Source organism: Physeter macrocephalus, chromosome 9, assembly GCF_002837175.3.
Source record: "Physeter macrocephalus isolate SW-GA chromosome 9, ASM283717v5, whole genome shotgun sequence".
NCBI lineage: Eukaryota > Metazoa > Chordata > Mammalia > Artiodactyla > Physeteridae > Physeter > Physeter macrocephalus.
In genome coordinates this window covers 12,355,419-12,369,553 of record NC_041222.1, presented here as the reverse complement: position 1 = coordinate 12,369,553, position 14,135 = coordinate 12,355,419, and the positions used below count along the sequence as shown (strand labels likewise).

Here is a 14,135-nt window from a genome sequence, read left to right as displayed (position 1 = left end):
TCCCGTTGCGGAGCACAGGCTCCGGACTTGCAGGCTCAGCGGCCATGGCTCATGGGCCCAGCCGCTCTGCGGCATGTGGTATCTTCCCGGACCGGGACACGAACCCGTGTCCCCTGCGTCGGCAGGCGGACTCTCAACCACTGCGCCACCAGGGAAACCCCTGTTTGTAGATTTTTTGATGATGGCCATTCTGACTGGTGTGAGGTGCTACGTCGTTGTAGTTTTGATTTGCATTTCTCTAATGATTATCTCACTGTGGTTTTGATTTGTATTTCCCTAATGACTGATGATGTGGAACATCTTTTCATGTGCGTTTTGGCCATTTGTACATCTTCTTTGGAGATATGTCTACTGGGTCATTTGCCCTTTTTAAAATATACATGTTCTTTTAATATTTCATAACCAAAACATTTTCAAATTGTGCATTAGCAGATACTCTCTTTCCCTGTGGTGGCAGTAATGAGGAAGGCCTTTTAATCAAGCTGCTACAGAAAAAGGTTAAAGCTCAAAGGTCCCTTTTAAGCCAGGTAGTTTTAAATTGCCGACAATCTTGGCTCAGAGTAAATACGATGGAGAGATTTATTTGAGTGAGGAGTAAAGGAAGTTATATTATTAAGAACCTTTAAGCATAAACCTAAACAAAAAAAATTGCCTTAGAAAAGGTATTTTTTTAGATACGTGGGTTTCCTTAATGTACTTATTTTTTCATTCACCAAATTCTTTTACCCCTTGAACTGGGAGTAGGATCTTAAGATATTTAAATAAATTTTTGTGTGGCTGATGTTGTCTGACTCCTTTCCTTTCTTTCTTATCTTGCCTTAACTTTCCCATTATATCACCTGTGCATCAAGCAACATAAAAATACCTATACTATCAGATTTACCCGTAGATGTTAACTGACTGTTTTCTGTGTTCCAGGGACCATGCTCTACTGTTTCATTTCTTGTATTATAAAATTGACCGGGTAGTTGTGATTTACTCCATTGGTATTTTTTCAGAAATATTTATACTGATGACTACATACAGATCTGACCAATGAAGAAAGACTGTTCTTGACAGATGGGTCCTAGGACTTACTTGCTAGCCTGGTTTTTCTTTGCACTTTCTTATCAATTACTCTGAATATTTTTGTTCATTTCATCGTAGCCACTTCCTGAGAAGTTTGTGGTGAAAGGTGTTGTGGATCGTTTTTCAGAAGAGTTTGTGGAGACCAGAAGAAAAGCTTTGGATAAATTCCTGAAAAGAATTACGGATCATCCTGTGCTTTCTTTCAATGAACACTTTAATGTTTTCCTTACTGCTAAGGTAAGGCAGAATTTTTCATGTTCCTCTCCCAGATTAGCATTCTTTGGGCTCTTTCTTAAAAGCTGTTTTGACCTCTCTCAAGCCACCCCTGCAGTGGGTGTCATAGAATTGCTCTGGGTTTTTTGTTTTTGTTTTTGTTTCTGGTGCTCATCTGCCTTGGCATGGTTTCTGTGTTAGAATTTAGGAGAAATATCCCCCTGCAGCAGTCAAGGAAGTTAGAATAGTTTCACTTACCAAAAGCAGGGATAAGTATTTCCCTACACATTTACCAGCGATATTACTGGGTGAGGCCATTCTGACCAACGGTGGGCACGAAAGGGAAAGAATGTTTATTGAGTGTTTGGTAAGGACATTTTTCACAGGAACCCTGTGAGTATTTGCTCATAGCCTCATTTCACAGGCAAGGAAACTAAAGTTCAGGGCGTGTGTACTAGTTCAGCTGGCATCACTAGGTTGTGAAATAGGGTCATTGTGGCTCCTGAGGCCACAGTTTCCACAGACTGCCTGACCAAGAGTAGTTCAGCATTACTTGCCCACAGCGAAGTTCCTAACCGGTGGGCATTTTCCAAGCACTTGCCAGGGAAATAGTTGGGGCCTACACAGCTGCCAGATTTTATGTATTCAAACTCAAGCTGGCACCCCCGACTTTTCTCTGAACTTCCCTGTTGGCAGAACTGGCCAGCAACCTGAGGTGCTCGACTCTGATTGTCTGCAGATATGGGAGCTCGTGTTCAGACTCTTGTGCCAGCTTCCCTCCAGCCCCATCTGTTTATTTTCATGTATCCTATTCTCACATTCAGGCCATAGGTAATTCATTCCATGTTGGCAAGGGTATCAAGGCCCAGGTTCTTTTCAGTTTTCTTTTTCAAAATGGCAAAATGGAGAAATATTTATAGACAACATCAGTTGCCGTAAAGACGTTGGAGGGGATGCCATTCTCTGGACATAAGAGCCACCTGGCAAAGTCCTCCAGTGTTGTGGGTTTGTTTTTTTTTTTCACGTTTTCCTAGACCTCAGTTAGCATTTAGCCTCCTTGATGACATTCCTGTTCCTCTTCTTTTTTTCCTGGAAGCCTTTCCCACACAGGTCAAACTTGTGTTCTTTTTAAAAATAAGTATTTCCTAGTGAACTGCTCCTTGGACGTAGTTCTTCCAGTGACTACACAAAGTAAAATCCACTCTGTTCTCCAAAAGTGCAGCTCACTGTTTCACCCAGATTAGTGGTTCAGTTGTCCAGGCAGGCCCTCAAGTTTCGTCGTTTTTATTGAATAAAGAGACAAAGGAGGAGAAAGTTTGGACCCCTGGTCATTAGGAATTTGTGTAAAGAATAAGTAGGAAAGGTGGGGTTTTTTTGTTTTGTTTTTTTTTTTTTTGGTATATGTGGTGTTCATCTGTGGACCAAGCAATATGAACTGATTTTATTTTATTTTATTTTATTTTTTTTTTTTTTGCGGTACGCGGGCCTCTCACTGCTGTGGCCTCTCCCGTTGCGGAGCACAGGCTCCGGATGCGCAGGCTCAGCGGCCATGGCTCACGGGCCCAGCCGCTCCGCGGCATGTGGGATCTTCCCAGACCGGGGAACGAACCCGTGTCCCCTGCAACGGCAGGCGGATTCTCAACCACTGCGCCACCAGGGAAGCCCTGATTTTATTTTTAATTTGCTCAATTTTGTTACTGAAGTATAACATGCATAGAGAAAAATATACAAATCACAGCTCAATAAATGATCACAAAATGAACATACCTTTATAATCACTACCCAGTCAAGACAGAAGATCCCCAGCACACTGGAAGCCTCTCTCATCTCTGCTCCCAATCACTACCACCCCCCTTCTCCCCAGGGTAAACAGTGTCCTGATTTCTATCATCAGAGATGACTGATTTTTTTAAAAGCCCTTCAAAGTCTTAGTCAAAATCTAACTTGATATGAGTGAGTACGGGGGAGTTGGCTTGTTTAAAAAGAACAGCCTCCTGCCTTAGTTCAGTTTTATTTGCTGAAGCAAATGCACTAAATAACCTCATCTTTTCTTTTATTTCTTTTTAATTGTGGGAAAATAAACATGACATAAAATTTACCATCTTAACCATTTTACAGTGTACAGTTGGGAAATGTTAAGTATATTCACCCTGTCGTACATCTAATCTCCAGAACTTTTTCATCCTGAAAAACTGAAACTTTGTACCTACTAAACTATAACTCCCCATCTCACCCACCCCGTACCCCCATCTTTTCTCTTAAAACGCTTTGAATAACTTGGTCCTGTCCTTAGGCAACTGACATGCTCTGCCATAGTGAATGCAGAAGCTCCTCTTCCTTGTGATGACATATCTTACCACAAATTAGAAGGGTCCTTAAGAAGAAGCCGCTGATGCTGGGGGAGGTGGAGGATGCTTAGTATCAGCTGTGTTCAAATCAATGTTTTCATCGTTAGCAGAATGGGTGCAGCAGTCAGATAGGTATGACTAAATAACTGTACTCAACACGTTAATGAACTTGGTTAACTGGGGATTCTTTGTAAAGTGCTACTTGAAGTAGAGTTTATGCAGTCCAGTGAGTCCATTTGGATCGAACCCTGATCCAAAAAAACATTGTCTATGGAGCAATTCCTAGAACTCCAGGGCTTCAGTTACGGTCTTGTGAAAGCCTGGTGCCTACAGGGATGCTTTTATCTAGAGTGTATGAGGTTAGGAGGGGAGATAAGATCATTATTTTATTAAAAAAATTTTTTCTTTGGCCGTGGCATGCAGGATCTTAGCTCCCCAACCAGGGATCGAACCCTCGCCCCCTGCAGTGGAATCGCAGTGTCCTAACAACTGGACCACCAGGGAGTTCCCTGAGATGGGATCTTTAGAACATTGTCTCAGGCAGGTGGCATAGAAAGGAAGGACAGAGATGGAGGAGGGAGCTTAGAGGAGGTTGCTGCCATTTTTAAGATCAGTGAGCTTCGCATATATTTCACATGCTGAAGGATTAGAAGTTGAAGTTATAAGACAGGAGAGAAGGGATGGTTGAGTGGGCAAGGGCCTTGGCTGGTGGGGGAAGTGTGGACAGGAGAGGGCAGAATCAAGAGCAGAAGTGAAGGCCTTGGCTGCATGGAGGAGGAGGACGTGAAATCAGGGGGGATCTACATTTCAGGCACTTTTGGAGACCTGAGGCTGGGATGGTGTGTCACGTGGGAAGGGGCTGTCAGACAGCTGTGTTAGCCTCTGCGCTATTCCTACACGAGGTGAGGTCACCATAAAGCAGGGGCCTTGTGCCATGTTCTCTTCTCTCCCTGTAGACCTGCCCCTCTAGGACTGGGAATTATCATTCTGTTAGTATCGAGGGTAGACATAAGGAACAGACACCTGCATCTTCTGTAAAACCACTTTTGAAGGCACCATTAAAGTAAGTGACATAGAACAACGGGAAGATACTGAAGATTCCCCTTAGAGTTTAATGATAGGAAGAAATTTATTTTACCTGGTAGACTAATATGCTTTTTAGGTTTAAGTTCATTGGATTTTGCAGCTGAACGTATTTCCCATTTATGCCTCGACCAAGAAATCCAGGGTAAAATGTTTTGTCATTTGCAGCATCTATCCTTGGCCTGGGTTTTGTAGCACTGCCTTTCCTGTCACTGTCTCCTGCTTCCCACCCTCCACTTCCCTTATATGGTTTTGGTTAGGATATAAATAAATGAATGGAATGAATCTCAGCTCTTGAATTTTGCTCCTAAAGACAATTTAGGATATTTTGTATAGGAGAAAGGGACACTTTTTAAAAAACTTGTATTTAAACAGTTGTGTTTAAAGGAAGGTGTGCTGGGTGAGTGAACCTGATTGGAAAGGTAGGAGTCCAGCTCTGTATAAAGAGACCTGGGGGTAAAGGTGCAGGAGTATGAGCGTGGTGGCTGTGATGGCTGTGATGGCAAGGAGAGGAGACGTGTGTGTGTGTGTGTGTGTGTGTGTGTGTGTGTGTGTGTGTGTGTGTGGAGGGGGCGGGTGGTGAGCGCCTTAACCTAACTCACCTCCTTATTTTCTGAGTCTTCCATTTCCAAAAGGAAACTGCCTAAAGGAGTTGGCTTACTGAGTCCTGGCCATGTGAGCAGTCGAGCCCTTTGAGTTTCTTTGTTCACATGTTATCCTTAGGACCTGAATGCCCATAAGAAGCAAGGGATGGCATTGCTGACTCGAGTGGGTGAGTCGGTCAAGCATGTCACTGGCGGCTACAAGCTGAGGAGTCGGCCTCTCGAGTTTGCAGCCATAGGCGAGTACTTAGACACATTTGCGCTCAAGCTGGGAACCATTGATCGAATAGCCCAGCGGATCATCAAGGAAGAAATAGGTGAGCTCTCTGTTGAGTTCTTGATGAGACCCAGGAACCATGTTTGCAGAAATGGCATTCATTGCACCAAGCAGAATCAAAATGCAGAAATGCGGGAGCAGCAGAACCAGGCCACATTTTGCTTATAAAACTAATAAATAAATACAAGAAGCGGGGGAGGTAGTTGTGACCAGAGTATAATTTTGCACCCCGTCCCTTGCCCTGCATTTCATCCTTGTGTTTGCTTTCCCCATAGCAAACAACCACTCTGAGCCTCTAGGCTTTTCCACTTTTCTCTCGCTCAACTTCCCTTCATCCATAGCAATGATCATTTAAAAAATAAACTTAAGTATCTTTTCTGGCAGAAAGATGGTTCAAAATGAGAGCAGTGTTTGCCAAAGTTACGATCCTAATGAGCTTTCAGGCTTGAAATTGACTCACCTGCCTACCCATGCTTCATTTCAAACCCACTCTTCCTGACCCAGGGAGTTATGAGGCCTTTCTTTAACCTTCCTGGTTGTTGCCACCACTTCCTCCCCACCCCTCTCATGGCCACTTGCTTTTTTGTGTCCCAGAACGTTGGGGCCCTTTGTTTTCTTACACATATGTAGGCCGAATAGACCTGAACAGTGTTAATGATCATGCTGGCATGTGATGTGAAACACATAGAGAAGGATTCTCTGGTAGTTGCCATCCATCGGTTACTAAAAAATGGCAACAACATTTTGTTGTAATGGCAAGAATCCTGGTGACAAATGATAGGCCAGGTTTTTTTGTGGGGGAAATCAAACAACATTTTTCCTTGTTCCCTGTGCTTTAATTCTCCTTTACCTGCTGCTGGTATCCTGTGGGGCCTGCAGGTTTTGGAAATGGCTTTGGGTACCATCTACACCTAAAGATCATGTGGGGTAAATTCTGATGGGACCAAGGTGTTGCGGGTGACCCCTGAGTGAGTCTGCCTATGTGAGACCACATTTCTTGTATCAAGTGTTTCCTAAAATTCCATTATTTTTCCACTGTGACTGATTTTTTTTTAATTTTTAAAAACACACCCCTAAACCTATATGAAACTCTGCCTCCATTGCCTGTTAAAATATGGCTTCACTGTAGGGGTAGGTGAGTAGGTTTCTAGGAAGATATTTGGTGGATGTAGCTCCCACCACTTTCCCCCAAAGGCATTGTGGTCCCCATTATCCAGAGGCATGACATTCCTATTACGGAGTAGAGTTGATTGATGTTATAGTGTTAGCTGTAATATCAGCTTTTGGAGATTAAAAAAATTGGTTATAAACAGTGTTGTGTTTAAAGGAAAGCATACTCAGAGAGCTCCTGGCTGCATTGGTTATTGAATCAGTAATACCAGTGATTGCTACCCAGCCAGATCTTAATTGGTTTCTCTTCCCCCTTTAGAGTACCTTGTAGAGCTGAGAGAATATGGGCCTGTGTACTCCACATGGAGTGCGTTAGAGGGGGAGCTGGCCGAGCCCCTGGAGGGTGTGTCAGCCTGCATCGGCAACTGCTCTACAGCCTTGGAAGAGCTGACAGAGGACATGACAGAAGACTTTCTACCTGTGCTCAGGGAATATATTTTATACTCTGACTCCATGAAGGTAAGCTGACTCACTTCTTGTGACTTAGGTACTTTCTTTGTTGTAGTCGTTAATCAAAAAGTAATTGATTATTGCCTATTTGCATGTGGTACAGATTTCCTTCTTCCTGGGTGGGCAGGATCAGACATGTGGACTGACCTCATGGACATGTAAAAAGAACACATGGTGAACCAAGTATGTGAATTAAATGAAAGAAAAAAAGTTTGGAAGAGATTCTTATTAGTGTTCTCTGAGAGTTTGAGAATAGCATCTACTGATGAAGAACAATATGTTGTGGAAAAAGAACAATTGGATAATTAGAGCTCTTGGAGGTTGAAATATGATTGCTGAAATAAAATTGAAAAGTAAAGTTGGAAGATGAGGTTGAGGAAATCTTGGAAAGTAAAACAAATTTTAAAAATAGTTGGAGAGAGGGCAGACAGCAGAAGCAAGAAGAACTACAGTCCTGTAGCCTGTGGAATGAAAACCACATTCATAGAAAGATAGATAAAATGAAAAGGAAGAGGACTATATACCAGATGAAGGAATAAGATAAAACCCCCAAAAAACAAATGAAGTGGAGATAGGCAACCTTCCAGAAAAAGAATTTAGAATAATGAGAGTGAAGATGATCCAGGACCTCAGAAACAGAATGGAGGTAAAGATGGAGAAGATGCAAGAAAGGTTTAACAAAGACCTAGAAGAATTAAAGAACAAACAACTGGTAGAATTAAAGAACAAACAGAGATGAACAATAGAATAACTGAAATGAAAAATACACTAGAAGGGATCAATAGCAGAGTAACTGAGATAGAAGAACGGATAAGTGACCTGGAAGACAGAATGGTGGAGTTCACTGCCATGGAACAGAATAAAGAAAAAAGAATGAAAAGAAATGAAGACAGCCTAAGAGACCTCTGGGACAACATTAAACACACCACATTCACATTATAGGGGTCCCAGAAGGAGAAGAGAGAGAGAAAGGACCCGAGAAAATATTTGAAGAGATTATAGTCGAAAACTTCCCTAGCATGGGAAAGGAAATAGCCACCCAAGTCCAGGAAATGCAGAGGAGTCCCAGGCAGGATAAACCCAGAGAGAAACTTGCCAAGACACATAGTAATCAAATGGACAAAAATTAAAGACAAAGAAAAATTATTAAAAGCAACAAGGGAAAAACAACAAATAACATACAAGGGAACTCCCATAAGGTTAACAGCTGATTTCTCAGCAGAAACTCTACAAGCCAGAAGGGAGTGGCAAAATATATTTAGAGTGATGAAAGGGAAGAACCTGCAACCAAGAATACTCTACCTGGCAAGGATCTCATTCAGATTTGACAGAGAAATCAAAGGCTTTATAGGCAAGCAAAAGCTAAGAGAATTCAGCACCACCAAACCAGCTCTACAGCAGATGTTAAAGGAACTTCTCTAAGTGGGAAACACAAGAGAAGAAAAGGACCTACAAAAACAAACCCCAAACAATTAAGAAAATCGTAATAGGAACATACATATCGATAATTACCTTAAACGTAAATGGATTAAATGCTCCAATCAAAAGACACAGGCTTGCTGAATGGATACAAAAACAAGACCCACATGTATGCTGTCTACAAGAGACCCGCTTCAGACAAGGGATCAATCCAAGAAGAAGATATAACAATAATAAATATATATGCACCCAACATAGGAGCACCTCAGTACATAAGGCAACTGCTAACAGCCCTAAAAGAGGAAATTGACAGTAACACAATAATAGTGGGGGACTTTAACACCTCACTTACACCAATGTACAGATCATCCAGACAGAAAATTAATAAGGAAACACAAGCTTTAAATGACACAACAGACCAGATAGATTTAATTGATACTTATAGGACATTCCATCCGAAAACAGCAGATTACACTTTCTTCTCAAGTGCACACAGAACATTCACCAGGATAGATCATATCTTGGGTCACAAATCAAAACTCAGTAAATTTAAGAAAACAAATCATATCAAGCATCTTTTCTGACCACAATGCTGTGAAATCAGAAATAAATTACAGGGAAAAAAATGTAAAAAACACAAACACATGGAGGATAAACAATATGTTACTAAATAACCAAGAGATCACTGAAGAAATCAAAGAGGAAATCAAAAAATACCTAGAAACAAATGACAATGAAAACACGACGACCCAAAACCTATGGGATGCAGCAAAAGCAGTTGTAAGAGGGAAGTTTATAGCGATACAGTCCTACCTCAAAAAGCAAGAAAAATCGCAAACAATCTAACCTTACACCTAAAGGAACTAGAGGAATAAGAACAAACAAAACCCAGAGTTAGTAGAAGCAAAGAAATCATAAAGAGCAGAGCAGAAATAAATGAAATAGAAACAAAGAAAACAATAGCAAAGATCAATAAAATTTAAAGCTGGTTCTTTGAGAAGATAAACAAAATTGATAAACCTTTTAGCCAGGCTCTTCAAGAAAAAGAGGGAGAGGACTCAAATCAATAAAATTAGAAATGAAAAAGGAGAAGTTACAACAAACACTGCAGAAATACAAAGCATCATAAGAGACTACTACAAACAACTCTATGCCAATAAAATGGACAGCCTGGAAGAAATGGGTAAATTCTTAGAAAGGTATAACCTTCCAAGACTGAACCAGGAAGAAATAGAAAATATGAACAGACCAATCACAAGCAATGAAATTGAAACTGTGATTTAAAATCTTCCACCAAACAAAAGTCCAGGACCAGATGGCTTCACAAGTGAATTCTATCAAACATTTAGAGGAGAGCTAACACCCGTCCTTCTCAAACTCTTCCAATAAATTGCAGAGGAAGGAACACTCCCAAAGTCATTCTACGAGGCTACCATCATCCTGATACCAAAACCAGATGAAGATACTAAAAAAAAAGAAAATTACAGACCAGTGTCACTGATGAATACAGATGCAAAAATCCTCGAAAAAATACTAGCAAACAGAATCCAACAACACATTAAAAGGATCATACACCATGATAAGTGGGATTTATCCCAGGGATGCAAGGATTCTTCAATATACGCAAATCAGTCAATGTGATACACCATATTAACAAATTGAAGAATAAAAACCATATGATCATCTCAATAGATGCAGAAAAAGCTTTTGACAAAATTCAATACCCATTTATGATAAAACCTATCCAGAGGCTGGGCATAGAGGGAACCTACCTCAACATAATAAAGGCCATATATGACAAACCCACCGTAAACATCATTCTCAAGGGTGAAAACTGAAAGCATTTCCTCTAAGATCAGGAACAAGACAAGGATGTCCACCCTCTCCACTTTTATTCAACATAGTTTTGGAAGTCCTAGCCACAGCAATCAGAGAAGAAAAAGAAATAAAAGGAATCCAAATTAGTAAAGAAGAAGTAAAACTGTCCCTGTTTTCAGATGACATGATTTTATACATAGATAATCCTAAAGATGCCACCAGAAAACTACTAGAGCTAATCAATGAATTTGGTAAAGTTGCAGGATACAAAATTAATGCACAGAAATCTCTTGCATTCCTATACACTAACAGCAGAAGATCAGAAAGAGAAATTAAGGAAACACTCCCATTTACCATTGCACCAAAAAGAATAAAATACCTAGGAATAAACCTACCTAGGGAGACAAAAGACCTGTATGCAGAAAACTATAAGACACTGATGAAAGAAATCAAAGATGATACAAATAGATGGAGAGATACACCATGTTCTTGGATTAGAAGAATCAATATTGTGAAAATGACTATACTACCCAAAACAATCTACAGATTCGGTGCCATCCCTATCAAATTACCAATGGTATTTTTTACAGAACTAGAACAAAAAATCTTAAAATTTATATGGAGACACAAAAGACCCCAAGTAGCCAATCCTAAGGGAAAAAAATGGAGCTGGAGGAATCAGACTTCCTGACTTCAGACTATACTACAAAGCTATAGTAATCAAGACAGTATGGTTCTAGCACAAAAACAGAAATATACATCAATGGAACAGGATAGAAAGCCCAGAGATAAACCCACATAGCTGTGGTCACCTAATCTATGACATAGGAGGCAAGGATATAAAATAGAGAAAAGATAGCCTCTTCAGTAAGTGATGCTGGGAAAACTGGACAGCTGTATGTAAAAGAATGAAATGAGAACAAAAATAAACAAATGGGACCTAATGAAACTTAAAAGCTTTTGCATAGCAAAGGAAACTATAAACAAGATGAAAAGACAACCCTCAGAATGGGAGAAAATATTTGCAAATGAAGCAACTGACAAAGGATTAATCTCCAAAATATATAAACAGCTCATGCTGCTCAGTATCAAAACAGCAGCGCAATTCAAAAATGGGCAGAAGACCTAAATAGACATTTCTCCAAAGAAGACATACAGATGACCAAGAGGCACGTGAAAAGCTGCTCAACACCACTAATTATTAGAGAAATGCAAATCAAAACCACAATGAGGTATCCCCTCACACTGGTTAGAATGGGCATCATCAGAAAACATACAAACACTAAATGCTGGAGAGGATGTGGAGAAAAGGGAACCCTCTTGAACTGTTGGTGGGAATGTAAATTGATACAGCCACTATGGAGAACAGTATGGAGGTTCCTTAAAAAACTAAAAACAGAATTACCATATGACCCAGCAATCACACTACTGGGCATATACCCAGAGAAAAACCGTAATTCAAAAAGACATACGCATCCCAGTGTTCACTGCAGCACTATTTACAATAGCCAGGTCATGGAAGCAACCTTAATGCCCATTGACAGACAAATGGATAAAGAAGATGAGGTACATATATACAATGGAATATTACTCAGCCATTGGGTCATTTATAGATATGTGGATGGACTTAGAGACTGTCATACAGAGTGAAGTAAGTCAGAGACAAACAAATATTGTATATTAATGCATATATGTGGAATCTAGAAAAATAGTACAGATGAACCGGTTTGCAAGGCAGAGGTAGAGACACAGATGTAGAGAACAAACATATGGACACCAGGCTTACCTGGTGGTCCACTGGTTAAGAATCCGCCTGCCAATGCAGGGGACATGGGTTCGAGCCCTGGTCTGGGAAGATTCCACATGCTGTGGAGCAGCTAAGCCTGTGCACCACAACTACTGAACCTGCGCTCTAGAGCCCGCGAGCCACAGCTACTGAGCCTGTGTGCCACAACTACTGAAGCCTGCGCGCCTAGAGCCTGGGCTGCACAACAAGAGAAGGCACCACAATGAGAAGCCCACGCACTGCAATGAAGAGTAGCCCCTGCTCGCCGCGACTGGAAAAAGCACATGTGTAGCAACGAAGACCTAAAGCAGCCAAAAATAAATAAATTTATGTTTTAAAAAATTGTATGGATACCATGGGGGGAAAGCGGGGGTGGTTGGTGGTGGTGGTATGATGAACTGGGAGATCAGGATTGACATATATACACTACTATGTATAAAATAGATAACTAATAAGAACCTGCTGTATAAAAAATAAATAAAAGTAGTTGGAAAGTAGAACAAAAATGCAAAAATACTGAAAATGTGAAAGAATGATAAGAGACGTGGAGGGTTAATCTCAGAAGTTCAGCATCCAACTGATAGGAGTTCCTGATTGAGAGAACAGAGAAAACTGAGGGAAGGAAATTATGAAAGAAATAATACAAGAAAATCTCCCTAAGCTGAAGGCTGTGCAAAAGGAATGGACAGAGAACCAACGCAAAGCATATCATTGTAAAATTTTAGAACAAAAGTGGTAAGGATCAAATGCTTTAATGTCCACATTAGAAACTGCCCCAGCCTGCACTTAGACTAGTTGGAGAGCATAGCTTCTGGGGACTACTATGATTGTAGACAAGGTTCATCTTGTCTAACTTGCTCATTTTATAGATGAAGAAGCAGAGCCCCATGGGTAAATCTTTTCTCTGTTCCATGGCCCCAATTCTAATGAGCAGCCACCTTATGTTTGTGTCTTTACTGTTGGCGAGAGAAACTGGATCAGTTCCTGCTTTTCAAAGCTGAGGCTCAAATTATCTCTCTGTAAGTATAATTGTGGCTGGGTACATTCTGTTCCCTTTGGAGGCAGAGAGAAAGCACAGAAAAAGGAGGGTCGTTATCAGGCCGTGTGGAACAGATGAATAATGTTCAGTGAACAATGAGGACAGCTTGTACTGGAAAGATGGTTGAAGATGTGTATTCCAAGGTTGCTACGGAGTGAACAGTGCTTGAGAGAGAGGGGTACCAAAGTTACCCTTAGGCTCAGGACTCAAGTTAAGCACACTGTAGACACCTGCAGGTGAGCCCTTCTGTGGGCTTACATGCTATACACAATGTGTGTGTAAAATGTAATTATGGTAGTAATGGGCTGAGAGAGAACACACTAGAGTCTTTAGCAAAGTTCTGGTAGTGCCTTTTGAGTACTGGCATCACTATGACCAGGCCAAGAGTTGGAGAATTTTTATTTAAAAAGGTTAGGGCAGGGCCCTATACTTCATATCCCACACTGCCTCATTCATAGAAGGTAGTTGGCAGATATTGAAGTTGGCAGTGTGGTGCATTTGGAACATTTACAGATATATAGCTATTGTATGTCATGTATCTTTTTTTTTTAACTTTTAATTTTATATTGGAGTATAGTTGATTAACAGTGTTGTGATAGTTTCAGGTGTACAGCAAAGTGATTCAGTTATACATATACCTGTATCTATTCTTTTTCAAAGCATAAGGAACTCTGCTCATTGTTATGTATCTTGTTATTTTTTCCTTTTTTTTTTTTTTTTTTTTTTTTAGCGGTACGCGGGCCTCTCACCGCTGCGGCCTCTCCCGCTGCGAAGAACAGGCTCCGGACGCGCAGGCCCAGCGGCCATGGCCCACGGGCCCAGCCGCTCCGCGGCACGTGGGCTCCTCCCTGACCGGGGCACG

The 14,135-nt window shown here is 41.0% G+C and overlaps 1 protein-coding gene across 7 annotated transcripts in view; it reads left to right on the top strand.

Moving 5' to 3' along the window:
- The window catches only part of SNX30 (sorting nexin family member 30), a 127,642-nt gene that overhangs the window by 68,776 nt on the left and 44,731 nt on the right, over positions 1–14,135 (top strand). For all 7 annotated transcript variants that reach the window (XR_003681138.2, XR_003681139.2, XR_003681140.2 and 4 more), the window contains exons 4-6: positions 1,147–1,305; positions 5,436–5,631; positions 7,021–7,220. Coding sequence is in view for 2 of the 7 variants with exons in the window: in XM_028493636.2 (XP_028349437.1) it covers positions 1,147–1,305; positions 5,436–5,631; positions 7,021–7,220 (555 nt within the window). In the remaining 5 variants the exon portion in view is untranslated. The remainder of the gene's footprint in view (positions 1–1,146; positions 1,306–5,435; positions 5,632–7,020; positions 7,221–14,135) is intronic.